The sequence below is a fragment of the Neovison vison genome, chromosome 8 (genome assembly GCF_020171115.1).
Source record: "Neovison vison isolate M4711 chromosome 8, ASM_NN_V1, whole genome shotgun sequence".
Lineage (NCBI taxonomy): Eukaryota > Metazoa > Chordata > Mammalia > Carnivora > Mustelidae > Neogale > Neogale vison.
The window spans coordinates 505142-528356 of record NC_058098.1 but is presented as its reverse complement, the minus strand read 5'-3'; the positions used below and the strand labels follow the sequence as shown (position 1 = coordinate 528356).

Here is a 23215-nt window from a genome sequence, read left to right as displayed (position 1 = left end):
GCCTCGTGCGCTTGTCCGTGGTTGTCTCTGTGCCGCGCCTACTTGGAGGAACAGGCAGGAACCCAGCCCGATTCCTGCTCTCTGGGGCCCAGTGGGTGGAAGTAGCCCGTGACCATGTGTTTGCTGCTCCCCCAGGGCTGCACCTGGAGCTGCAGGACATCGCAAAGCTCAAGAGTGAGTGCCGCCCCTCCCCCACAGCTGGCGGGGGGGCACACCTGACGCCACAGCTGGCGGGGGGGGGGCACACCTGATGGACACCTCGCCCCACAGCGATCTTGCTTCGCCTCGAGGGGGCCATCGATGCTGTTGAGCTGCCTGGGAACCACAGCGGTGTCACCAAGCCAGGGAGGTAAAGGAGAGTGGGTGGGCCAGGCTCTCCTTGTGGTCCACCTGCCCCGCCCCCACGCCTAGGAGGTCTGGGTGGGTTTCAGCGGCCCGTGAGGGGCTACTGTCTGTGCGCTGTCTGTGCGCTAGGTTGTCTTGGGAGTCTCGGGGGTGCTGTGTACACAGGCGTGGCTGCTGGCCCGGCCACCCCCCACCCCCACCCCGCCAGCCGCCCCTTGCAGCCTCCGTGGACCGGGAGGGCTCTGACCAGGGCACAGGGCGGTTGGGTGTGTCTCCCAAAGGTAGACAAGGGATCATGTCCTGGGGTTGGTGGTAGCTCTGATCCGGGCTCGGGTTCTGGAGGCACGGAATGTTCTAGAATGTGCTGGAGCGTTGCTGCCTGCCTCCTTCCCAGGCCCGTCTGCTGCGCTGTGCTCAGAGCCTCGCAGGGCTCCCACTTGTTTCACAGATGAGCCAGGCTCCTCGGCCACCGAGGCCCAGACGGCCCGACTTGCCTGTCTCCCAGAGCTGCCCTTGGGGGCTTGCCTTTTCCTCCGCACTCAGGGCTCCCCAGGGCACAGGCCTCCCTCACCTCTGGGTCTGGCCGGGCGAGGGCTCCGCTCGGGCGTCCAAGGGAAGGGAACTTCAGAGGCCTCTGGCTGTCAGCAGCTCCTGAGCCCAGCCCGGGGCCCTGCCTGAGCCTCTCGCCTCCACAGCTACATCTTCGAGCTGTTTGCCGAGGCCCAGATAACGCTTCAGACTAAAGGCTGCATCCTCGACTCCCTGGACCAGATCATCCAGTACCTGGCAGGACGTGAGTTCCAGCCCACCCTGCAGCTGCCACTGCGTTGGCTCCCGCACCGGGCCTTGTCCTAGGGCCGGGGCCTGCCACAGAAGGTCACCCCGGAGCTCCTTTCCTGACTGCGATGTCCGGGCATCAGTGCCGCTGGACGGGCGTGTTTTATAAAGCCCAGCCCAGCTTTTCTGTTCCCTGGTCAGCCCCTTTAAAGAAAGAGCGGTGAGGGACGTGGGGGCCAGTGGGCCACGGCTCCCCCCAGCCTCTCTCCTCACCGTCCCCCTCCCCCCTCCTGTTTCCACCCTGAGGCCGAGGCTGCACTGCGGGTCCCTTTCTGCTGGGTGGGTCCTGTCATCTCTGACCAGCCTTGCTGTCCTCTTGCAGCAAGAGGGGATGGCCTCTTGGGGGTGGCCTGGCAGTCCCAGCCCTGCCTGACCACAGAGCCTCTTTTTCTCATCCCACTGCCCCCCCGAGGGCCCGGCCCACACTAACGGGGGTTGAGGCTGAGCTTGCTCGTGGGTCCTGAGCAAGGGGGGGGGTCTGGCTCCCCTGGTGGGGTGGGGGATGGCCAGCGGCTGCTGCTCCCACAGGTACGGGGCCGTGGACCAGCACAGCGGGCCTGCAGAAGCTCTCGGATATCATCCAGGTAGGAGCGGCCTTGCAGAAAGATGCAGCGTCTTTTTCCTGACGGGGGTTAAGGGCTGCTTTCTCATCCTGGAGCTGTTACCGATTCAGTCTTGGCGAGGCAAGACCTAGGCTTCGAATCGACGGCCCCTGACGCGTGTTTCCTCTGGCCCTGAAGGCACACTGCTGGGCCCTGAGGGAGAGGCCATGCTTGGCTGTTCCGGTCAGTCCTGTCCAGGATAGGTGCTCTGGGGCAGGCAGGACGAGGGTCTGGCGGAGCCCCTGGTTTTCCTCTCAGCTCAGTGTCTGCTCCCCTGCCATCTGCCCTCACTTTCTCTCAAGTTACTTCTTCTATTTTTTCTTTTTTCCTAATATTTTATTTACTTGAGAGAGAGAAAGCAGGAGCAGGGGGAGGGGCAGAGGGAGAAGCAGACTCCCCCCTCGCAGGGAGCCCGATCCGCGGCTCAGTCCTGGGACTCTAAGATCATTATCTGAGCCGAAGGCAGACGCTTAGCCAACGAGGCCAACCAGGCGCTCCCTCCTCAAGTTATTTCTTGACCAGCTTTTCAGAGGAAAGTCAAAGCATGAGCCAGTTAGAGAACGAAAGGGCATAGCTCTGTCTGCCCAAACCCCTATCTGGTCCCTGGTCCCGCCCACGCAGAGACGCGTTCAGACTGGGGTGAGTGCGTTGGGCAATGCCTGTGAACCCAGGTGGGGCCCAGGGCCTGGCGCTCAGAGTTGGCAGGCGTGATCAGCATGTCCTCTGCGGTCCCCTTTGGGGCGGGGAGCGGCCCCCAGGGCTCGCTGAGCCCCTCCTGCCACGTGCAAACCATCTCTTTCCCTGGCCAGGCAACCAGTAGGGACAGGACACACCTCAGGGTCTGTGGACACGGCTGCTTCCCGCCCCCCGGTGTTCTGACCTGTGTCCAGCCGTCCTTGGGCCCAGCTGGGCCATTTCCTTGGTTCAAGTGGACAAGCCAGGCTCTGTGTCCCTCGGTTGGGTGGCTGCCAGCCCGGCTGAGGGCTCTCTCTCGCCTTGCTAGGCCTTTTGGAAGAGAACTTTTTGGTGGCCAGAGGTCCGTAGTGAAACCCGACACAGGAGGCCCCCGTGCTGTGCGGTCCGAGGGCCTGCCAGCCAGGCTCTTGTGCCCGTGCCGCAGGGCCTGGCCGGGGAGGCCCCAGCTCCCAGGGTGCGCCCTTGCCGTGCGAGGGCCCAGAAGGCGGGAGGGCCCCGGGTCCAGGCACGGCCTCGTTTATGGCAGCCACCCTGTGTCTGTACGGCCCGATGTTGGAGATCAGGAGGGGCCGTCAGGAGGGGGCGACCCCACAGCCCAGGGGGTGTGTCCCGCAGACCTGCCAAGCCCCTGCCGGTGCCGTGATTGAGCGCCGGGGCTCCGCGCCCTCGAGTGTGATGAGGGCTGGCCTTGTCCCCCAGTGCCCGGCTTTGCCTTGCCGTCCTCCCGGCACTTCTGTGAGGGGACAGCAGGCACTCCAGACTGCTGCTGCCCAGAGCCACGGCCCTTTGTGACTGTCGGGTCTCTGGGCCCCCCGTGTCTTGTCTGCAGCTCCTGGCCGTCAGGCCCCCGGCCCTCCCTGCCCAGAGCGCCTGTTTGTGTGCTGGGGCCGAGCACCCCTGACCCCGTGCGTTAGGCCTTGCCTTTGGCAGCTGCTCTCAGCAGGCCTGGCGGATGGCTCCGTGTCCGTGGCCACCTGGTGCTGCCTATGGGCCTGCGTCTCACTCTGCCGTGTCCCCTCCTGCCAGGGATAGTCCCCACAGCCGGCTTTGGGGCAAGGTGGGTGCCTTGGGCCAGCCCGGGACCTCGGGGTCAGTGGGCTGTGGTGAATGCGGGAGGGGCTGCCAGGCTGAAGCCTTGCGTGTCCCCACATTCACGTCGCAAGGGAGCCTGAGAACGGGCATTTGCGGCCGACTCAGGCTGGAGGCTGGGGGAGGGACAGGACTGGCGCTGCAGGATGGCGTGGGACCCGCTCCCCCGCTGAGCCGGCTCCGACAGGAAGCCAGTGGTCCTCAGGCCCCTGGCACGGCCCCATCGTGGCCCGGGCATCAGGCAGGATAGGACACCCCCTCCTGATTTTTCTGTTGGTCACTGAGGGTGCTGTCTGACTTGGTTTTCTTCTTAGTTCTGAAAGTCTGTCACCTGCTCCTGTGGGGATTCTGAGCGAGCACAGTGGTGTCTGCAGCCTGCGGCGCCCGTGCCAGCTCCCCCGGCGGCGTGTCCCCAGCAGGGGCGTGTCCCCAGCAGCGGCGTGTCCCCAGCTCGCTGCCCCGGGCGAGGGCACGGCTCCTGTTACTTGAGTTCGGGATCACTTTTACCCTTTCACTTCTGGGGTGGACTAGGTCCTGCCCCTGGCCCCCCGGCGGCCCCGCACCTGGGCCCCATGAGAGCATGTGGACCGGCTGCCCAGGAGGGCGCCTGCAGGGATGGGGGAGAGGACAGGCGCCCCAGGAGGGTACGGGCCGCTCAGGGCTGGGGCAGAGGGTTACCGCGCCCTGAGCGTCCATCTCCTTTGTGTGGGGACCACTTTGCAGGAGTGGTGGCCTCCGCTGTGTCCTGCTGACATTGTCCCCCACACCTGCTTTCCAGATTGTGTTCACTGCAGAGCCCGCTGAGGGCGTGCCCAGTTCCATGGTGGGGCCTGGGGTCTCTCAGTCCTACAAGGTAGGGGCTGCCTCCCGGGCAGGGAGCTCTGGGTGGGGTTCTCAGTCCTGCAAGGTGGGGGCTGCCCCCAGGACGTGGGATTCCTGGGCTGGGTCTCAGGGTCCCTGTCCATTCTGTCCCTCCAGGTACATATCCACCCTGATGTCGGGCACCAGAGGAAGGCTCAGCGGTCAGATGCCTGGAACAGCACAGCAGCCAGAAAGCAAGGTGTGGTGCCCCTTGCGGGGGGAGGAAGGAACCCACTCCCCTCTCCGCTTCAGCGCAGCCGCGGTCTTGCCGTGGGTCTCCAGGCCCCTGCCCTGAGTGCACCTGCTCCGAGTGACCTTCCAGCTCATGCCTTGCCAGGGCCCTTGGAGAAAGACTTCAGTGTGGGCCGATGGCCCAGAGCCTGCTCGGGCTTACCTGCCCGGGAGGCTGCCGAGCTGGGCTGCGGTCAGTCCCCCGCACGTGGGGCCTGCCCGCAGGGGGCCTGGGCACGTTCTCGCCACCCCGGGTGTGCTGCTTGAGTGCCATCCCACCCAGCAGGCCCGGGAGGGGCGGGTTCGGGCCCCACGATCGTGTCTGCTGGCCCCCCAGCTTCCCGCAGTGCCGGTTCTCTTGGCCCCCCTGTGAGGTCAGGCCTCGCCCCACATCATGCTCCCTCCATGTTGATGGTCGTACCGGCTTCTGCACGTCCTCGAGCTGGGGCTGCTGTGACACAGGAGGGTGGGGTCTGTGCCAGACATCCTGTGGCTTCTGGTGTAGCTGGTCTTTCCTGGCCAGGGTGTCTGTCCCCATGGCTTCCAGCCCTGGCAAGCGTCCTGGCCACCCCAGGCAGAGTTCAGCACCCATTGCAACTTGGAGATTTTTGGTTTTGTTTTTTTAAAGATTTTATTTATTTATTTGACAGAGATCACAAGTAGGCAGAGAGGCAGGCAGAGAGAGGAGGAAGCAGGCTCCCCGTGAGCACAGAGCCCAATGCGGGGCTCCATCCCAGGACCCTGAGATCATGACCTGAGCCGGAGGCAGAGGCTTAACCCACTGAGCCACCCAGGCGCCCCGCAACTTGGTGTTTTGAGTGGGGTTTGCAGAGTACATGCCGGGCAATGGGTCCTAAGGCCAGCTGTGCCTCCTGTCCTCGCCACTCATCAGTGGTGGCCCTGCCTGCCTGTGTTCCAGGCCCAACCCCTGGCCCCACCCACACACCCCTTCCCGACCTGCCGGCCGCAGTCCTCTTGGAGCCGTGCCCTTGCACAGGAAAAGCAGGGCTTGGAACATGGACAAGGCCAGCGCCAACCAGGGAGGCTCACAGTGTGACCTTGGCGGGTCACCTGGCCTCCAAGAGCAGGAAGTAGCTTCCGTGAGAGCCGGGGAGGCCAGTGCACCCCTCACTCGTCAATTGTGAGGTCACAGGAAGCGGTTCATGCCAGCATCCGAGGCCTCTCCCTACATCTGAGTTCTCTCTCCATGGAACATAGACATGGGCAGGGTGTGTAGATACCAAGGCCAAGTGGGGTGTGGCGTCCCGTGTTCTGGGCAGCTCAGAGAACATGTAAGTTCTCAGAAATAGCCGCTCCCTGGGCTGGGCGTTTTTAGGAAGTTGGTTCCTTGCTGGCCTTGCCGAGAAGCTAATGTGCGTGAGTGTGGATGGGCTGGCCCTGTCCCCGGGCCTTGCACAGAGAAGGGCCGGCTCCCGGCCCCCACAGCCTTCCCTGTCACAGGGCTGATCCCGACCCAAAGGTGGAAAAGGCTTTTCTGGCCCCAGAAAGTGGTTTGTTCTTTACTGGACGTGTTTCTGCTGCCCCGTGAGCTAGCCTGGACTTTAGGCCCATTTGAGGTCGTTCTGCTTGTGCTCTTGTGATGCCCGAAGCTTCCAGAACCTGCTGGGAGCCAGTGGGAGACAGGCCCCCAGCGAATGTGGATGGGGACGCCACTGCTGGCACCTGCTTCCGGGCGAACGTGGGCTCCTGCTGCCTCTTTGGCGAGCGGAGTTTGGGTTCTGCTTTCTTCTTGTGTCCTTCGGCCAGTGGCCTATGATGGCAGCCACCGTGCCTGTCCTTTGTGCCCCCAGGCACATGTCCATCTCTGTGCAAGTCTGGGTTGGGGGTGGCTGCCCCTGGGTGCCCGCTCTGGATCTGCTTCCACTCCCACGACGCCTGGGGCTCTCAGCTCAAGGCTCAGGCAGGGCCCCCCTTGCTCAGACCTGTGTTTGCGGGCTGCCGGGCCCAGCGTGGCCAGCCCAGCCTCCCGCTCGTCCCACAGGGAAGGTTCTGAGCTACTGGTGCTTCAGCCCCGGCCACAGCATGCGAGAGCTGGTCCGCCAGGGTGTCCGCTCCGTCATCCTCACCAGCGGCACGCTGGCCCCCGTGTCCTCCTTGGCTCTGGAGATGCAGATGTAAGGGCTTCCCCAGGCCCTGTGGGGGTGGGGGTCCCAAGGCCGGCCTCGGCTTGAGGATCCTGGGGCTCAGGACCTCACAGGGGCCGCCCTGCTGCTCCCAGCCCTTTCCCCGTGTGCCTGGAGAACCCCCACGTCATCAGCAAACAGCAGATCTGGGTGGGAATTGTCCCCAAAGGCCCCGACGGAGCCCAGCTGAGTTCTGCCTTTGACAAACGGTAGGGGGCCTGGTGGGCGAGGAGGTGGGCAGGCTGCGGGCCACTCGCCAGGGCCCTTGTGACCGTGGGCTCCTGGCTTTTGTGCAGGTTTTCAGATGTGTGCTTGTCCTCCCTGGGTAAGGCGCTAGGTGAGTGCCCGTGGGAAGCCCGAGCTCCGTCTTGGCTCCCACCCCATTCCGGGGTGCCTGGGGCCCCCTGCCATGCCTGCTCTCCCTGTTGGGAGCCCCAGGCGGCCCCTGCGAACACCCCTCCGGCTGAGCAGAGCCACGGCCCTTCCAGGCAACATCGCCCGTGTCGTCCCCCACGGGCTCCTGGTCTTCTTCCCTTCCTACCCCGTCATGGACAAGAGCCTGGAGTTTTGGCGGGTGCGTCCCCCTTCTGTGTGTCCTGCGGCGGGAGGGGAGCCCCAAGCAGCCACGGGTCTGGCAGGGCTGGGGTACGTGCCCTGCTCTGAGGTGTGACCGGCGCGACGGGCGTCCCTTTCCCCATCTCTTCGCACAGGCCCACGACTTTGCCAGGAAGCTGGAGGCCCTGAAGCCTGTGTTTGTGGAGCCAAGGAGCAAAGGTGGCTTCTCCGAGGTCTGCGCAATCGGGGCTCCACGGCCCTTCGCGGCGACCCTGGGCTGGCCACTGTCCCTGCCCAGCGGCTCTGGCGAGCGCTAGGCTCGCGTGGACCTGACCTGTCTCCTCGCAGGAAGTTTGGGCCTGGGGGTGATAACCGCAGGCCTTTGTGTCTGAGGGGCCGACCCTGAAGCAAGGCTCCCCCTTCCCTTGCCCCCAGCCCTGGGCCCCCCATGCTTTCTGGGAAGCACTGAGCAGGCCCTGCGTGAGCCTGGGAGCCTGTGCCGCAAGGAAGCTGCTGGAACCCCGCTCGCTGGCCCACCTCCCAGCTGGGTGCAGGGCGTGAGACCTGGGGTCTCGCTCCCGCAAACCAAAGGAGCTGACTAGTCTCTTTGTCCAGGTGGTGGGCGCCTACTACAAACAAGTCGCTGCTCCTGGGTCCAGCGGGGCCTCTTTCCTGGCCGTGTGCCGGGGGAAGGTGAGGCTGCCAAGGGTCTGGGTCCCACACTCACCGGCCCGTCGGGTGCCTGTGTTGGGGGGGAAGCTCGCCGTGCGGGACCTGGTGGCTGCAACATGGTGAGATGGGCCAGTCTGACCCTCTCCCTGGGGCCTCAAGTCCAGCAAGCGTGTGTCAGGTCGGTGTAGCCCTCTCGTCCCTCGCTGGGCAGCCGTCCGCAAGCAGTGGCTCTTGGCATTGGGAGTGAGTGTCCCTCTCGGGCTGCGGGTGGGAAGGTTGGCAGGGGGTCCTGTGACTGTGAGAGGCTCTGGGGGCTGTGAATCCCACCGAGGGCCTGGCCCGGGGTGGGAGGCTTCCCTCCCCTGCCCACATGTGGGTGCCTGTGCCTCTGAGGCTCCGGGCATGGGCAGATGGGGAGAAGAGGGCCTACTACCCCCAGGCCAGCGAGGGCCTGGACTTCGCGGACATGAACGGCCGAGGTGTGATCGTCACGGGCCTGCCGTACCCTCCACGCATGGACCCGCGGGTGCTTCTCAAGATGCAGTTCCTAGACGAGCTGAAGAGCCGTGGTGGGCCTGGAGGGCAGGTGAGGGGCCACAGGCTTATGTGGGGGGGGAGGGGCGGGACTGGAGGCCTCGTGACGAACGCCCCCCCAACGACAGCTTCTCTCGGGGCACGAGTGGTACCGACAGCAGGCGTCCAGGGCTGTGAACCAGGCCATCGGGCGGGTGATCCGGCATCGTCATGACTACGGGGCCATCTTCCTCTGTGACCACAGGTGTGGCTCTCCCCAGCTCGCACAGGACCTCTACCCTGCAGCCTCTCGGCACCCGCCGGGCACTGGTCCTTCCCTCGGCGCGGCTGGGTCGGGGCCTGGCTGGGGGGTGGGGTGGCAGGTGGAGCTCGGCGCTGACAGCCGCCCCCGGCCAGGTTCACCCAGCCGGACGCCAGAGCCCAGCTGCCTTCCTGGGTGCGCCCCCACGTCAAGGTGTATGACAGTTTTGGCCACGTCATTCGGGACGTGGCCCAGTTCTTCCGTGCTGCTCAGAAAACGGTGAGTTCCTAACACCCAGCTGGCCCTATGCTCGCGCCCTCCCCAGGGGAAGGGTCTGCAGGAACCCCTCACCTCCCCGTGACTGTGCAGATGCCTGTGCCAGCTCCACTGCTTGCTGCCCCGAGTCTGGGTGAGGGACAAGGTGCTGTCTCGGTGGCCGTGTCGCCTGGCCCCCTCTCCACCAGGAAAGCCAAGAGTCTGGACGTGCATGTCCCCAGCCTGAGGCGGAGACCCCCAGGTGTGTGTGCCTGGGTGACAGGGTGGGGGCGGGGCCCTGGAGGGCGGGGGCCTGGGGCTGGTGGCACTCCAGCCAGCTGGTGGCACTCGGGGCCCAATGGCCAGAGTGCCTGGCTGAGCCCGAGTGTTGCTGGCGGCCAGTGGGGGGGGGGGAACCTGACTTGAACCACACCCCCGGCCACGGGCTCTCCTGCTGATGCCTGTGCCCGCACAGGATCGCCAGCTGCGGGGGACGCGGAGAGCAGCCTGTGTGTGGAGTACGAGCGGACGCAGGGCCTCACGCAGCCGAGGCCTGTGGGACTGCTGGCCGCCCTAGAGCGCAGCGAGCAGCGGGCCGGGGGACCTGCGGACGAGGCCTCCCCCGGGGAGGAGGAGGTGCGGGGGCTCCAGAGACAGGCACACCCCCCCAACTCTGCCGCCTCCTGGCCACGCGCCCCTGCCCTGCTCCCGGCCGTCAGCTGGGGCTTCCCCTCTGCGGCCCTGTGGGCTCCTCGGGACTTGACATGGGCCGGTCGCTGTCCGGCTCCTGCCACCCTTTCTGGGACCCTGAGCCGGAGCCTTCGCTCTGGCCGGACCTAAAGCTCCCTGCCCCTCCCTGCCTCCTGGGCCCTGGGGTGAGCCCAGCCTCAGCAGGAGGTGTAGCCCTCCCCCCTTGCCGTCCACGCCAGTCCCTGTACCAGGCCCTCGTAACAGCTGGCGCCTGAGCCTGAGACCCACGAGGGGGGCTCGTGGTGCGGACTCAGGAGAGGGCCCTTCTCCCCAGCTGTGGGCCCCTGCAGTGTCCCGGGGGCTCTGGGGGCTCAGAGGGCGTGGCCGGGACCACAGTATGTCACCCTCAGGCACGAGACCTCTCCGCTGTGTGCGTCCCCTGCACGAAGAGGCCTGCGCAGGAACAGAGAGCAGGAAGGAGGAAGATCAGGGTGGTCGTTGGCCACCAGGTACGGGAGCCAGCGGCACACGTGTGGGACGGGGTGGGGGGCAGGAGCCACAGGCTGCCTGGTCCCCACACCGGCCCTGGAGCGTGTGGCGGGGGGCCTCCTTGCTACCTTCCCGGGGCACAATGAAGCCCCGTGCCCTTGGCTCCCCAAGCCTGCACCGCCCCCGCCTCTGGCTGGAACGTGCAAACGAGCATCTTGCCAGCGTCCTCTCTTCCGGCTGAGCCTGTCCCGGCGGCTCCCAGGACCTCCTTCTGCCCCCTGGGTTCAGGCCGCGCAGTCTCCTGCTGCTCCCGGCCTCTGGGCGGCTCCATGCCAGGGCCCCACCGCCCAGGCTCCAAGCCGGTCTTTCACTCGGTGTGTCTAGGGAGCGCTTCCGAGCCCCGCGGAGCTCTCAGCAGCCGCCTGTGCCCAGCCGAGTAGCCCTGCCCTGTCTGACCTCCTTCACGTGGCCGGGTGCCACGGCGTGTCCCCGAGCTGCGGGGGCTCCCCGTGCTTTTGAGGCCCACACGCTTGTGCTCGGCTTCAGGCCTTGCATTTGCTGTTGCTTTTCCGGGAGTGCTTTCTGGGTGGCACGCCTGCGTCCAGCACAGAGGTCAGGCCCTGGCCCTTAGGCCGGTTTGTGGGGCCTGCAGCCGGGCCAGCTCCCCCGCCGTCAGTGCTCATGTGTGGGTGCTGACGCGCGCCGCCGCGGGGAGGGTCTGCTTCCCAGCCAGCCTCCGAGGAAAGCACTGAAGGGCCGGCGAGTTAGTCCGAGCCGGGAAAGCTCTGGAAAGCCCCATGCACCACTTGCTTTGTCCATGTACCTTGGCTTCTAGGAAGAACTGGGCAGGGCCGGGAGAGGCACTGCTGCTGTCGGGAAGTGGGCAGGGTGCCAGGAGCCTTGGCATCGGGCCTGGACCCCTCCTTCCTGTTTTCCGGGCTTCCTTGCTGAGGGTCCCACGTCAGGGTCCGAGATGTGCCGCACAGAGGAGGCTCAGGGATGTGTGAAGGCCCCGTAGTCACCGAGTGCCCCTTTCTGTGAGCTGGCTGCCCCCGAGCCGGGGCCGTCTGCCGCGTAGGCGCAGGGGGGCTTGGCCGAGGAGCTGGAAGCCCTGGCCTGGGCGGGGGGCAGGTCCACACTTGGCCTCTGCTGCTCCCTGAGGGGCGTGGCTGTGTTCAACAGAAGCGGCCGTGATCCCTGGCCTCCCAGCCGGGCCGCGGAACTGGGGCGTTCTTCTCAGCCGTCGGCCTTTGCGCTGGTGGCGGCCCCTCGGCGAAGCACCGCAGCCCCGCCTGATGGGCCGTCTGTGCTGTGTCCGGCAGGAGGGCCCGGCCGCCGGTGCGCAGACGGGCAGAGCCAAGCTGTTCATGGTGGCCATGAAGCAGGCACTGAGCCCGGCCGGCTTCCACACCTTCACCAGGGCCCTGCGGGACTACAAGAGCTCTGATGACCTGGAGGCCTTGCTGGCCTGCCTCAGCCCACTCCTTGCTGAGGACCCCGAGAAGCACAGCCTGCTCCAAGGTGCCCTGGGGGGCAGCACCGCAGCTGTTGCGGGGGGGGGGGCGGTGGGCGCCAGGGTCTGCGGTGGTCCCTGCTCCCTAAAGAAGGTGGGGCCGGGTGGCCCGTGATCCCAGACCCCCCAGCTCAGCACGGTGGAGCCCGCAGGCCCAGACGCCCCTCCCCACACAGGCTTCTACCAGTTCGTGCGGCCGCACCACAAGCAGCGATTTGAGGAGCTGTGCCTCCAGCGGACGGGCCGCGGCTGTTGCTCGCGGCCTGAGCTCAGCCTTCCTCAGAGGCCGTGGACCCCGGCGGCGCAGACCCCCAGCGGTGAGCCAGGCCCTCAAACCCATCCCCCGAGAGCAGGGCGGGCAACTGCTCTTGGGTGTCCCCCCACCCCCTGCCCCGCCCCCGTATGTGCGGCCCAGGCCCAGGCCCTTTGTGAGTCTCAGCTCGCTGGGCCCGGCACCTCTAGAGCCTGGGAGCTCCTGTCCCCATTCAACGGCTGAACCCTGAGCAGGGACTTCCTCGAGGACAGGTGTCTTGGGGACCTGGCTTGGCCCCCAGGAGGGGACCGTCCAGTCTGAGAGTCACCTGTGTCCTTTCTGTGCTCGGTGTCCACTGGGGGGGTGTCTCTGCCGGTCCCCTACCAGCAGTTGGCTCTGGTCTGGGTCCCGCTTCTGTGGTCTGAGGACGATCGTGGGTCTCAGTCTTCCCTTGGACAGACTTGCCTTCTCCCAGGGAAGCACTGCAGACCCTCCGGGACCAGCTGCATGGGTCCTTGTGTGTCTGTGTGCCTTCAGGAGGGAAGGAGTGTGACTCCAAGCTGACCCTGGCTCGGGGTGCAGCGGGGCAGCTGGACCCTGGACAGCACCTGAACCGAGGCAGGCCCCACCTGGTCCCCAGGCCAGCCGCCGCAGGTACCAGTCCCTGAACCAGAAACAGAACTGAAGACCCTGGTTGTGGGGGTGCATACTGGTTCTGCAGCGGTTCCCAGAATGCCCGTGGAGCTCTCTGGGCCCCCAGACCCCTGGCGTGGTCTGAGACCTGTTACCTCCTCACCAGGAGACCCCAGCAGCTGTCCAGAGGAGGGGCCTAGAGCCCCCGGGGCAGAGAAGCAAGGCCAGCCTGCTGTGAGCGCCTACTTGGCAGATGTCCGGAAGGCCCTGGGGTCCGCAGGCTGCAGCCAACTCCTGGCAGCACTGACCACGTACAAACAGGACAGTGACTTTGAGAAGGTGGTGGCTGTGGTGGCCGCGCTCACAACGTCCAGGCCTGAGGACTTGCCCCTGTTGCAGAGCAAGTGGCCGCGGAGGGACCTTGGCGGGAGGAGGTAGGGGAGGGAGGTGGGGCGGGGCTGATCCTGACCCACTGGCCGTGCAGGGTTCGGCATGTTCCTCAGACCCCACCACAAGCTCCGTTTCCGGCAGACGTGCACAGACCTGATGGGCCCGGCTGCCCTGAGCACAGGTACTGGGGTGCCAGGCCCCCAGGAGGGGAGCCCCAGCGTGCCTCCCAGCCTCGCCCACAGTGCTTCCAAGCCAGGTAATCCAGCGTCCCCAGCCCCACTCAGCCCGGCAGGCCGAACCGAAGCCCGTCAGTCTGGCTCCTCTGTCCCCAGGCGCCCCTCAGTGCGAGAAGCGTGGGACGACCCAGAGCAAGATTTCCGCCTTCCTCACGCCCAGCCAGCCCCCCAGCAGCCCCCACAGGCCCGCCCCATCCGAGTGCGGTAGGTCTCAGGAGGGGCCTCCGGGAATGCTGGCTGCGGGGGTGGGGCGGACAAGCCCCGGGCGCTCATGCCGGCCCCCTTGCCGCAGGCCTGGCCTGCCCTGGCTGCAGGGCGGAGGACACGGTCCCCTTCCAGTGCCCCTCCTGCAACTTCCACCGCTGCCGGGCCTGCTGGCGTCAGTTCCTCCAGGTTGGCAGTGGGGCCCTAGAGACACATCTAACAGCTGTCCCCAACCTGGTCGCCCGCCCGGGGTGTCGGGGGGCAGTCTGGGCAGCACTCCTGTGTCTCCACAGGCTTCTAGAACATGCCCGGCCTGTCACGCCCCCGCCCGGAAGCAGAGCATCACGCAGGTCTTCTGGCCAGAGCCCCAGTGAGTGTGGAGACCCCGGGGCCGGCTGACAGCCCTGTGGACGTGGGCCTGTCCACAGGGTCTGCACTCACCTAGATGTCCTGAAGACCGCCCCCCAGGGTCTGCGGCGGGTTGGCTCACCTCCTGGGCCTGTGGGCTGGTGGTGGAGCATCCGGAGCTCCGCCGCTGCGTCCCGAGCCCAGGACAGGAAGCTGGGGGGCTGTGTGCCCCCGCCTCTTGTGCAGGACCAGTGTGTGGGCAGTGGACCTGCTTTTAATCGGATGACCGGCTGCCTAATAAAGTCGCTGACACTGTATCAGGGTTTGGCAAGGGGCCTGGGGGTGCTGGGAAGGAAGATAGGAGCGTCCGAGTGGGGCCCCCTCCACCTTGTCTGCACATGGGCACGCCGAGGGACCGCCCTGCGTGGGAGCAGAGCCTGGGGCTCCCCAGCGGATCTGGTGTGGGGAGCGCCCTCCCAGGCCCGGTCCTGGCCTCTGTTCCCAAGCAGGCTGGCGCCAGCTGAGAAAGAAAAGGGGCTTCCTGGGGAGGGAGGGGCCGTGGGGGTGGTGACGTGGCTGAGAACCGGGACCCAGAGGCCCCTTGGAGGTGATGAGCCCTCCCCCAAGGGCGTGACAAGGCCAGTCTATATAGGCCACCACTGCAGCCCAAGTCTGGGTGTGGGGTGGCGGTGGCTGGGGGGTCGCCAGTGCCTAGGCACGCTTGGCACCGCAGGTGGCCGAGCTGCTGCCCCAGTGAGGGCCATGGGGACGCTGGAGAGGTGGGGCCTGCCGCCGTGGGCACTGGCCATCCTGCTGCTGGCCCTGGCCGCGCATGCAGCAGGTGAGCTCACCTACCTGTGGCGGGACGTGGAGACTCAGGAGTGGCTCAGGTGCCGCCGGTGCCCCCCAGGCACCTTCGTGCAGCGGCCTTGCCGCCGGGACAGCCCCACGATGTGCGGCGCGTGCCCTCCACGCCACTACACCCAGTTCTGGAACTACCTGGAGCGCTGCCGCTACTGCAACGTCATTTGTGGGGAGCGCGAGGAGGAGGCGCGGCCCTGCCAGGCCACCCACAACCGTGCCTGCCGCTGCCGGCCCGGCTTCTTCGCGCACGCCGGCTTCTGCCTGGAGCACGCGCCTTGCCCGCCTGGCACTGGCGTGGCTGTCCCCGGTGGGCAGCAGGGCTGGAGGGGGGGGGTGGCGACCCAGGGTATCTGCTGCCACGGAGGACAGCAGCCCAGTTTCCCCTGACCCCTTCCTCCCCTCTCGTCCCAGGAACGCCCAGCCAGAACACGCAGTGCCGGCCATGTCCCCCCGGCACCTTCTCGGCCAGCAGCTCCCGCTCAGAGCCCTGCCAGCCCCACCGCAACTGCACCGCCCTGGGCCTGGTCCTCAATGTGCCAGGCTCCTCCTCTCGCGATGCCCTGTGCACCAGCTGCACGGGTTTCCCGCTCAGCACCGTGGCGCCCGGGGGGCCAGGTGAGCGGGGGAGGGGGGGGAGAGACGGGGGGGGGGGTGTTGATGCTCCCCTCTCCCACCCCAGACGGAACGGAGTCCCAGGGAGTAAACTGCTTTCCCGAGGTCACAACAGCAGTGCCGTGGCATCTCAACCCCACACCCTAGGGCCCCCGGCACCCACTCACGGGCAGGGACTTCCCTTGCTGGGTGTCCCCCAGGGCACGGGGAGGCCCGCACTACCGCGTCCCAAACCCCCCGCAGGGGCTGAAGAGTGTGAGCGAGCGGTCATCGACTTCGTGGCTTTCCAGGACATGTCCTCCAAGAGGCTCGTGCGGCTGTGGCAGGCGCTGGTGGGCCCGGAGGCCTGGGGTCCCGCGGCCCCGAGGGCGGGCCGTGCGGAGCTGCAGCTGAGGCTGTGGCGGCAGCTCACGGAGCTGCGGGACGCGCGTCCCGGGGCGCTGGGGGCGCGGCTGCTGCGGGCGCTGCGGGAGGCCAGGCTGCCGGGCCTGGAGCGCAGCGTCCGCACACGCTTCTGGGCGCACTGAGCCCCCTGCCCCCTATTTATTCTCCTCCCAAGCTTTGGCGCCGAGCGGCGTCCCACGGCAGGCACCACATACTCTCCGCGAGCTTCTAGGCTCCTGCTGCACGAACAAGGTTTATTCTTATGAAGCTGTTTGTACAACGTCCTCTGAGCCTGTGTGTGTCTACAGCGTGCGCAGCCCGCCCGGCGGGGATGCCGCCCCCCCGCCAAGCGCTCTCAAGCTCCAGGCACTTCCTCTGGCTGCTGGTCACCCCAAATGAACAGACCCTCGGTGGGAGGGAGCGTTAGAGACGGCCAGCAGGTGGCAAGTGCGTCCCTTCCGGCTGTGGGCACCGTGGCGACCCCGAGGCTCGTTCCATGACCCCCTAGATCATGCTTGTCTGCGACAGTATGGAGGGAGGGCACACCCAGTGTAGGACTCTTGCGGTGAACAGGACCCAGCTTGGAGCGGGCAGCAGAAGCCCGTACCCTGGGCCGCCAGGACACCCGCCCCACCCCTCCACTAGAACTCCACCCAGTCCCAGGAGGCAGGGGATTTCCCAGGAGGGAACCAGCCAAGGACCTCCTCCAGGCTGGTGCGACCCACCGCCTTTTCTGAGAAACCGGGCTTTTCCCCTCAGGCAGGCTCAGAGAAGGGCTGGACCGCACCAGGGGCAGCCTGGGGAACTCCCAGCCTGTCCCATGGGCCCTGGAGCCCCATGCCTGCCCCCTCCGTCCCAGGAACCCATGAGTCACCTCACCTGCGCCCCCCCACCCAGCCCTGACTCAGCCTTTCTCAGCAACCATTCCCAGGGTCCCCGCCAGGGACCAGACCAGGTCCCCGGCTCTGGCTCAGCCGTTCCCATAGAAGCAGAAAGGCAGTGCCCAGGTTGGTCAGAGCTCCAGCCTGGGGGCCCCTGGTGCTGTGGTCACTGTGCCCAGCCAGCCGGGAGTCCCTGGCTAGGGTTGGGTTCCTGGAGGGGCGATGGACAGCAGCAACTCAGACCGCCATCCTCCTGGACACAGTGCAGCCAGCAGCGACGGACAGCTCTGGCAGGGGCCATGTAGGCAGCGGCCCAAGGACCCGCCACACCCAGAGACCGGGCTACCGGGCACATGCTTCCAAGTGGGCTTCCAGACAGCTTGTCCCCAGACGGAATGGGAACCCTGCCCCTCACCCCCAGCTGGGAATGAAGGCCCAGCACAGCACCAACCTGGGCTTCACGGGAACCCAGCCCACCTTCCCAACACCCACACTGTGCCCTCCTCCACCCCCCACCCTGGCAACTGGCTGTCCCGGATTGATGACAGACACACAGAGAGGGGACAATCACTCCTTCCCCTCCTGCTGGGGATCCAAAGGAGGTGATGTCCTGTGCCTTGTTCTGAGGGCCCAGAACCCAGGGCCCCCGCTGGCTTCCAGCAAAGTGGGCCAGGTTTCCCTCCCTCAAGAGGACACCAGCCCCCAACCCATCTCCAGGGCCAGAGGGGATGGAGACCGAGGATAGTCATGACCCCAACAGCCTCCTCTGTGGGGGCGGCTACACAGACCAGCGCCGGGAAAGCCCGTTTCCGGACTGGACCCCTGGGAAAAGCAGGTGGGGGCCAGGGCACACACCCCAGGAGTCCCGGCTCACATGCGGGTCCTACTGCCCTGATCCCTCGGCAAAAGCCTCCCGATACCTACACTTGCACGGACACAGGGAAAAGTTCGTCTTAAAGAGAAAACAAAGCAAATGAAGAACTAAAAGCAAAAGCAAACCCGACCCCCAGGGCTGGCGGCAGGGAGCCCGCAGGGCACTTCGCGGGCACTCGGAGGAGTCGTGGGCACCGGTGGCCATCAGCCACACCTACGTGATGTCCCTCTGCCGCGGCGGCCGGTGCACGTTCCGCACGACGCACTTCACCATCCACTCGATGCCCTCACGCACCCCTTTGCTGTGGAGACAGCAGGCATGAGCAGGGGGCCGCTCAGGGCCCACAGCCCCCGGGTGAGAGCCCCCCACTCACCCTGTGAGAGCCGAGCAGGCCTGGGTCAGACAGTCACGCCTGCCGATCTTGGAGCTACAGTCGCTGAACGCGGTCTTGATGTCGGGGATGGAGAGGCAAGTCTGCGGGAAGGGCGAGCAGTGAGGGGCGGGGTCTCCGGCCCCGCAGAGCACCCGCCCCCGACCCAGACAGCCCTGAAGCAGGCACTGCCCTGCAGACAAGCCAAAGTCCGAGCTGGCTCCCACCCTGGGAGTCAGGATGGGATCCCGTCCCGCACAGGGTGTCCCCACGGCACCGGCAGCCAGGCCCGGGGCAGCGAGATAGGCCACGCTCACCCTCCTGCGGAGAGAAGGCCCCGCGCACCTTGGGAGGGCTCTGCGCACCCGGGACACGTGTAGCTTAGGGTGCCCAGGACAGGCACCCTGTCCCCAACCCCCAGTGAAGGGGCCCACTGACTCTCGGCCCACACTGTGGGGACGCTGGGATGAGAGGCTCACCTCAACATCCTGCTTGTTGGCCAGCACCAGTATGGGGACGCCGTCCAGTGCCTCACTCGTGACCATCTTCTCTGAGGTCAGGCGGGAAGGCAGCGGTGAGCACGCACACGGAGAGGCCTGCCCAGCTCTCCGCAAGTGCCTGCTTTCGTTCCTGGCCACGGCCCCGCCTGCCTGGGGTGGACCCAACCTCCAGCCAAGGCCAGCTCCAGACACATGGGATGGGCAGACTAGCCCTGCCTGCTCCCCGCCCCCCTTCCAGCCCTAGCCACGCTGTACCCACCAAACGCTCGCTTGGACTCAGCCAGCCTCTCCTCATCCGTGGAATCGATGACATAGATGACGCCGTGACACTCCGCATAGTACTGGGGAGGGAAAGAAAGGGGGTGCTGGGCCACCCCCCGCACGCGAAGGCCCTTCTGGGGAGCTTCCAGGGAGGGGAAGGTAGGACAGAGTGCCGACGCAGCCCGACACTCCTTCAGAGCGGGCCTGCTGACCTCGGGCAGGGGGTGGCCAAAGCTCTCTGACCACTTCCCGGGTGCCATGCCCCCGAACTCCACCTCAGCATCTGCTTCTGAAAACCACCCAACCGCTGGCCTGATGCTGGCCGGAGGAGAAGGACAGGACTTGAGAGCTGGAGCCCAAAGCAAGCTGGTCCCCACGCGGTTCTGGAAGCAAGGCGAGGGCAGTAGCCAGGTCACGCGCCAGTGGGGACGGCAAGCCCGGTGGCCATACCACCAATGAGCTACAGAAAGGCCACCAAGGGGAGAAGCAGGGCCAAGGACAGGGCCAGCAACACGGAGCTCTGCGTGCTGCGCTGGGGCCAGGACAGCGGTCAGCCCCGGGCACGCACAGAGCAGCGGGACCAGAGCCCAAGGCCTGGGGAAGAGTTCTGTGCAGACAAGACCGGACAGATGCACCAAGTGGGGCATGTGAGGGGTACGGCATGTGGGACACGGGGGCGCAGCTGTGCACGTGGCGAGCCCCCCGCCTGCCCCACTCAGAAAGAAAACCGGAAGCAGGCAGGTCGCCACGCTGCCCCAGCGGCCACGAGCACCGTCGCACACAACGGAAGGGCCCGCCGGGCACAGCTGAACACAGGCCTCACCGCTCCGGGAGGTTCTCAGGGTGCACCGGGGTGCGCGGACAGCTCCCAGCCCCACGTGAGACAGGCTTTCCTGTCCACGCTGGCTGCCCGACACAGGCGGCCGTCCGGGGTCTGTAGGCCGCAGGTCACACACACGGCGACTCGTGCCCAGTGACGGGGGCCTACAGGGGCTCTGGGCAGCAAGCAGTCTTGCGGACGATGGGGAGCTGGCGGACCTGACAGCAGACGTGTCCCGGCGGGAAGGGCCACCACACGAAGCCGGCAGCAAGGCCGGGGCAAGGATCACCTCGCAAGCCCCGCAGCGTGTGACCCGGCCAGGCAGATGGCGGCAGTCCGTGCAACAGGGGCTGGACATCTGGGGCTGAGCGTGAGCAGGACCGAGAGCACAGCAAGCTGCCTCGACCCCAAGGCACCCCGAGGGCACCCTCACCCAAGGCCACATGCTGACCTTTCAGATGTGGCCTGGAGGGACAGAGGCCAGAAGCGCTCCCTGTGGCAGGACGGCAGTGCCCCCGGCTCACCTGTGTGGGAAGGTGCGGCCCGAGGCCGGTACGTGGACAGACCCACGCGCAGCAGCACGGAGGCCGTGCGCAGAGGGAAGGTCTACCAGTCACCGACCTGGGACGAAACGCCAACAAGCCCAACGAGCGCCCCGGTGCCCGACGGGGCAAGGGGACCAGGGTCCAGCCCACAGCACCTGGGAATCGTGATGCAGCACCAGTTCTATTTCCCACCCATCCTGGTGACCCACGGGGGCTCTGCTGCCCCCCTCACAGCTCCAGGCCCTGAAAGGTCGGGGGCACGGTCACCACCAAGGCACCCCTTCACTGAAGGCTCAGCAAGAGACCTGCAGGGTCACAAACCCTGCTCCTGTGGGACGCGCTAGGCACCGCGGGTTCAGGGGCCAGCAGAGACCCTAGCCTGGCAGGGGAGGCAGGGCGCCCGCTCCACGCTCCACAGGGGCCGGGAAGCTCCCGAGGAACCCGGAAGTCAAGCAGAGAAGGGGTGCTCAGCAGTCAGGGGCTTCTTGGGCGCCACCGGCAGCGGCAGCAGCAAGGGAGGGGACGCCGCCAGCTGCGAGGCTCGTCTCCCTCTTCCAGCCTGGCCTGAGTTTGCAGCGCTGGAGGAGCCAGGGCCGGGTCACAGCTGTGGGTGCAAGCGGCGGGCAGTGCACCCAGGGCACGAACCTGCTGCCTCCCGCAGAACCTACGTGAACCAAGAGCCCCCTCCCCAAATCACAGCTGCCCAAGGCAGCCCACCGTGGTGCCCCACCAGGCGGCGGGAGTCCTGCTCAGCCTGGCCTAACGGGACGCAGCTGGGAGGAGCCGTGCTCCCCAGGTCTCCCCGCTGGGAGCCACCTGAGCTGACCCTGGCCCGCCCTGGCCCTGGCCCGTCCACGTTCTCCCGGCTCCGCTCCCAGGAGCTGCTCCTCAGCATCCCCTCCCCCACCGTCTGAGCATCTGCTCCGGAGACCCGCGCCTGGGACAGAGCGTCAGGTCCCGTTCCGCTCCCCACACGAGTCTTTCTCGGTTCAGAGGAGCAGGCCCCGGCCTCGCTCTGCCTCGGTCCAGCTTAAATGGCCAGAGAGTCTGCCGGGGGTCTTCTCGCCACCAGAAGAAGCCAGAGCAGACGACGTCCCTTCAGAGGAAGACTGGGAGGAGGGAATGGGGTCCCAGCTGCCACAGTCATAGGCAGACTGAGGACCTGGACGCTCAGCTCTAGGCACACTCACAACCGCTAAGCGCCGGGGGAGCCCGCCTGCACCCCCAGCACCGGGGCGCATGCACCAGTCCTGCCAGCGTGGGGACAGGCACACCTGTGTCCCTGGTGCTGGGGGCACCAATCCACCAGGATGGGGCTGCCTGAGGCAGGGGTTACATCTGTCCAGCGCACGGTCGGATCACAGGGCCCAGCACCGGCCGAGCTGACATGACCACAGCGTGTGGGAGGAAAAGCATCACACTGGGAGTCCCAGAAATAACCCAAACCTACACCAGGGAGGAGGCAGCCGCTATGGGCCTCTGAGGACACCCTCTCCTGATGGGGCAGAGGCCGCCCCAGAGAACAGGTCCTAAGGCAGAAGAGAGGAAAGGGGCCCAGCAAAGGAGACTCAGGCCCCGGTGGGGACGCTAAACATCCTGCAGGCGCGGTCCCTGCCCCACGTCCGTTTCTCAGCCATTGTTTGTCTCGTCCTGGGGGATTACCAGCAAAATCTCCAAGTCCAAAGGGACCAAGTGAGTCCTCGATCTTAGGCAAGGACATGGGAGCTGGGACAGAACCAGGAGGCAGCCTCAAGAACACAGCAGTGACAGAGCTGCTCACGGGGAGGAAACAAGGGGCCTCTGTGGCCTTCCCAGGAACAGGAGGAACGGTGGAGGGTGTGTCGCCTGGAGAAAAATGCCCCAAGGGACAGGCAGCACGTGGCTGGGGACGCTGTGTGGTCCGAGTCTTACCTTGTCCCACAGAGACTGCAGCTCTTCCTGGCCCCCTAAGTCCCAAAACATGAGGCGCGCCTTCGCCACGTCCACAGTGCCGACTGCGGAGAGAGGAGGCGGGTGAGGCCGCGACCGGGTCTCCACTGCGGCACCTCCCGGCCCCAGGAGAGGGAGGAGCCACTCTGGGGCTCTGGGAACGGCTGACCATCGGCCTCAGGGACCGGCCCCACAACCCACAGCCCTAAGGGACCCCCTTACTGTTCAGACCCACGGTGGTCGTGATTTTGGACAGACTCATCCCCTTGTAGTTCTTGTTAAAGCGGGTTTTCGACTGTTCCAGGAACGTCTGGAAAGAGAGCCGGACCCACGCAGGTAAGGGCTGGACCCTCCCGACCTGGTTCCCAAACCTGCAAACGTCCCTCCCTGGGTCTCCGTACAGCAACCTGTGGGGACACTGGCTCGCGGCCTTCAGCGGGGTTCGGATTCCGTGCGGACCCCCCAGGCCCTCGGAGGGGTGGCGGCGCGACCAAGCACCCACCGTCTTGCCGGCATTGTCCAGGCCGAGGATCAGGATGCAGTACTCGTCCTTCTGGAACACGTACTTGTACAGGCCCGACAGCAGCGTGTACATGCTGCCCTGCGCGCAGACACGGGCCGTGGGCGGGGCGGCCGCTTCGCGCCCCCGGGGCCCCCCCGCCCCCGAACGCCTCCCCCGGGGCCCCCTCCCCGCCCCCGAACGCCTCCCCCGGGCCACCACCCGCCCCCGAACGCCTCCCCCGGGGCCCCCTCCCCGCCCCCGAACGCCTCCCCCGGGCCACCACCCGCCCCCGAACGCCTCCCCCGGGGCCCCCCCCGCCCCCGAACGCCTCCCCCGGGCCCCCTCCCCGCCCCCGAACGCCTCCCCCGGGGACCGGGGCCTGTTCCGCCCCCCCCCCCGCCCCTCCCCGCGTACCCGGCTTCCCGGGGGCGGAACAGGTCCCGGTCCCCGTCCCGGCCGAGACGTCAGGTTTCCCCGCCCGCCCCCGCCCCCGCCCCCGCAGGTGCCCCGCAGACTCCCAGCGGGAGCCCCCCGGCCGCTTCCAGAAGCCGGGCGGCCGGCAGGGGGCGCGGACCGGCCGCGGCGGGAGGTCGCCGGGGCCCCTCGCCCGACCGCCGACGCCCAGCCGGACACCGGGTCTCACGGCGAAGCCCCGTCTGGGAGTCCCCGCCGCGCCCGCGGAGCCCGCGGCCCGGCCCCACCCGCCCGGGAGGAGGCGACTAGCCCCGCGGCCTACCTCGCGCCCGTCCGGGCCACGGAGCCGCTGCGCTCCTGATCCCGCCGACCTCCGCTGACCCCGCGCTGACCTCGCGCGCAGCCCGACGGGACGCAGGCCGGCGCCCGCGGAGGGCGGAG

At 67.1% G+C, this 23215-nt stretch overlaps 3 protein-coding genes across 8 annotated transcripts in view; 2 read left to right on the top strand and 1 right to left on the bottom strand.

Moving 5' to 3' along the window:
* The window catches only part of RTEL1 (regulator of telomere elongation helicase 1), a 27827-nt gene extending 13692 nt beyond the window's left edge, over positions 1–14135 (top strand). For 2 of the 4 annotated variants that reach the window (XM_044262638.1, XM_044262640.1), the window contains exons 11-36: positions 136–174; positions 271–349; positions 1041–1138; positions 1711–1766; positions 4348–4422; positions 4548–4629; positions 6664–6796; positions 6901–7014; positions 7102–7142; positions 7294–7379; positions 7516–7593; positions 7976–8053; positions 8472–8618; positions 8695–8810; positions 8963–9086; positions 9177–9324; positions 9538–9698; positions 10163–10261; positions 11564–11762; positions 11931–12071; positions 12545–12661; positions 12807–13040; positions 13125–13286; positions 13363–13470; positions 13559–13659; positions 13764–14135. In XM_044262638.1, coding sequence (XP_044118573.1) covers positions 136–174; positions 271–349; positions 1041–1138; positions 1711–1766; positions 4348–4422; positions 4548–4629; positions 6664–6796; positions 6901–7014; positions 7102–7142; positions 7294–7379; positions 7516–7593; positions 7976–8053; positions 8472–8618; positions 8695–8810; positions 8963–9086; positions 9177–9324; positions 9538–9698; positions 10163–10261; positions 11564–11762; positions 11931–12071; positions 12545–12661; positions 12807–13040; positions 13125–13286; positions 13363–13470; positions 13559–13659; positions 13764–13844 — 2897 coding nt within the window. In that variant the 3' untranslated portion in view covers positions 13845–14135. The remainder of the gene's footprint in view (positions 1–135; positions 175–270; positions 350–1040; positions 1139–1710; positions 1767–4347; positions 4423–4547; positions 4630–6663; positions 6797–6900; positions 7015–7101; positions 7143–7293; positions 7380–7515; positions 7594–7975; positions 8054–8471; positions 8619–8694; positions 8811–8962; positions 9087–9176; positions 9325–9537; positions 9699–10162; positions 10262–11563; positions 11763–11930; positions 12072–12544; positions 12662–12806; positions 13041–13124; positions 13287–13362; positions 13471–13558; positions 13660–13763) is intronic. The other 2 variants (XM_044262641.1, XM_044262642.1) reach the window with 2 other exon arrangements.
* On the top strand, positions 14101–15962 carry TNFRSF6B (TNF receptor superfamily member 6b). Its single transcript, XM_044262643.1, has 3 exons — positions 14101–14989; positions 15094–15297; positions 15538–15962. Exons 1-3 carry the CDS (start codon positions 14101–14103, stop codon positions 15819–15821), a joined length of 1377 nt encoding a protein of 458 aa, XP_044118578.1. The 3' UTR covers positions 15822–15962.
* On the bottom strand, positions 15913–23203 carry ARFRP1 (ADP ribosylation factor related protein 1). 3 transcript variants are annotated; one of them, XM_044262645.1, is made up of 8 exons: positions 23097–23203; positions 22361–22459; positions 22090–22168; positions 21841–21923; positions 18563–18644; positions 18283–18353; positions 17807–17907; positions 15913–17734 (listed from the first exon to the last, which is right to left on the bottom strand). In XM_044262645.1, the coding sequence occupies exons 2-8, from the start codon at positions 22451–22453 to the stop codon at positions 17647–17649; spliced, it is 597 nt and encodes a 198-aa protein (XP_044118580.1). In that variant the 5' UTR covers positions 22454–22459; positions 23097–23203; the 3' UTR covers positions 15913–17646. The 3 variants fall into 3 exon arrangements, with proteins under 3 accessions (XP_044118580.1, XP_044118579.1, XP_044118581.1); XM_044262644.1 differs by having other exon boundaries at positions 22081–22168; positions 23097–23200; XM_044262646.1 differs by lacking the exon at positions 22361–22459 and having other exon boundaries at positions 22081–22168; positions 23097–23200.
* Positions 23204–23215: the final 12 nt, after the last annotated feature.